Genomic DNA, 2001 nt, shown 5'->3' on the forward strand with positions numbered 1-2001 from the left:
ATAAATGAATACAAGGATCTCAAGGAAACGAGGAAAAATAAAATCAGAGAACTCAGCAGCGTTCTACATAAAATGAAGGAGAATCACGATATTGAAAACTGCCATGAGCTCACTGCAAATGAGCAATATCTGTATTCCAGTGAAGATGATGACATCAGCTCCAGCGATGATATGGACCAATCCTGTCTGCCTGAGAGATTCCGTATTGAAATTCCAGAACCAAGCACAGCTGTGGATTTTGAAAGTTTCGTTCTCTACAAATATGGAAGAGACTATCTGAAAGCAAAGAGACTTGTAGAGGATAGAGATGAGGAAAAACAATACTCCGATGGAATTTCAAACCTCCAGGTAAAATATTGGTTAGACCTTGAGACAATCATCTTCAGATTAAGACAATATTTCATGTTGGTAATTAATTCTCATAATATCTATAGATAAGAAATAATTATAGCAAAGTATACCCATTACCACAATTACGAGTAACCTGATGCAAATCACTCATGTTCATAGCAAAATTATTCCATCACCTTATCAGACTAGGACAATGATAATTTATTAAAACTCAAGAAAGTCAATATCTACATGAGGAAAATAAAATAATAATAATACGATTTTAATAAATTCCAATTTACCCCCAGGAATCGCTGGACAGCCCAAATAAAAATGTCAGTTCTGACAACACATTACCAGAAATTACAAAGAAACCCGAAGTTAAGTCAACCGATGAATTCGATAGAAACGATTTTGCATTTTCCGTCGAATCTTTTATACAAAATCAAATCCGCAAGAAATTAAAGGCCTACTGGAAAGAGGAAAGTTCAGAAAATGGTCCACCCGGTGAGGGATCTCTACGAGTATATGACAAGGAAAGTGGCAAGTATGGAGATTTTAGTTTGCCAGGTAAGAACATATGCAATGTGATCGAGGCAGTGTGGACGGTTTCAGTCATTGATAGACGGTCGTCAACTCTGTGTGGACACAGCTTTAGAGTAAAGTTATAGTTCTTTCGACAAATTTAAAACAGAAGGTGCTTGCTTAATCATCTAGAGTTTTCCCCCGACTTAGTTTTAGGTATCCCAATCAAGAAACCTCATTGGAAATTGTCTCTTGCAGAACATCATGTCATCTTTGGACGGACACAAGATAACCATGTCTCAGTTATCCGCCACTAGTATTCAACATGAAGAGAATACCACCACTACAAGTGTACCCAAATCAGAAGAAGAAGATGATGTAGAAGATATAGAGTTTCCTAAGAATGTCCTGTCTGAACTATTTGATGACGCTTTCATCAAGATAATCGATAGAAGATGATGTAGAAGATATAGAGTTTCCTAAGAATGTCCTGTCTGAACTATTTGATGACGCTTTCATCAAGATAATCGATCTGTTTTAATATTTAATTTGATATCTACCGATATCGATTTTTCACGTTTTTCGAAAGCGGATTTTCGTTAGTTGGTTCCTTTCTGCATAATGCTGTACTATATCTGTCTAATATCTAGGTATTATACATATTGGGCTGAATGGGCTGTATGGAAATCAGTGCCTCTACATATGATTTTAATTCGAGCCCGGGGGAAATGAAAACGCGCGGGCAAATTGGAAAAGTGTAACAAAATAGCAAAAGTAATTATGATACCCCCCAACATGAAATAATAAACTGCTCGTCTAATATACAGGATGTATGCAATATTATTCGTCATCGTCATACTGGGACAAATTTAATGTCTAGGATGACCAAATGAAAAACTGCCAAGGAGACAATCTATTAAACTATATACCCGCGTAAAATTAACTAGTCTAAGTGGGGCCGGTAAAAGCCACCTGCACTTCATCACCCAGCCAGATGGTCACCTATCCGTATACCAACTTCACTCAACGTTGCTTAACTTCAGTGATTCATTGTGAACTAGTACACTCAACGTGCTATCCTATTCTATTCTAACTCCTTTACAAAAGTAATGATTGTTTGCTAGGTCTCGCCTATTGTAACAACAA

General features: G+C 36.8%; 1 protein-coding gene across 1 annotated transcript; it reads left to right on the top strand.

Moving 5' to 3' along the window:
* The first annotated feature begins 10 nt into the window (after positions 1-10).
* On the top strand, positions 11-1314 carry LOC103521600. Its single transcript, XM_008486707.2, has 3 exons — positions 11-348; positions 639-938; positions 1114-1314. Exons 1-3 carry the CDS (start codon positions 73-75, stop codon positions 1312-1314), a joined length of 777 nt encoding a protein of 258 aa, XP_008484929.1. The 5' UTR covers positions 11-72.
* Positions 1315-2001: the final 687 nt, after the last annotated feature.

The sequence above is a fragment of the Diaphorina citri genome, unplaced genomic scaffold (genome assembly GCF_000475195.1).
Source record: "Diaphorina citri unplaced genomic scaffold, Diaci psyllid genome assembly version 1.1 scaffold5553, whole genome shotgun sequence".
Classification (NCBI taxonomy): Eukaryota; Metazoa; Arthropoda; class Insecta; order Hemiptera; family Psyllidae; genus Diaphorina; species Diaphorina citri.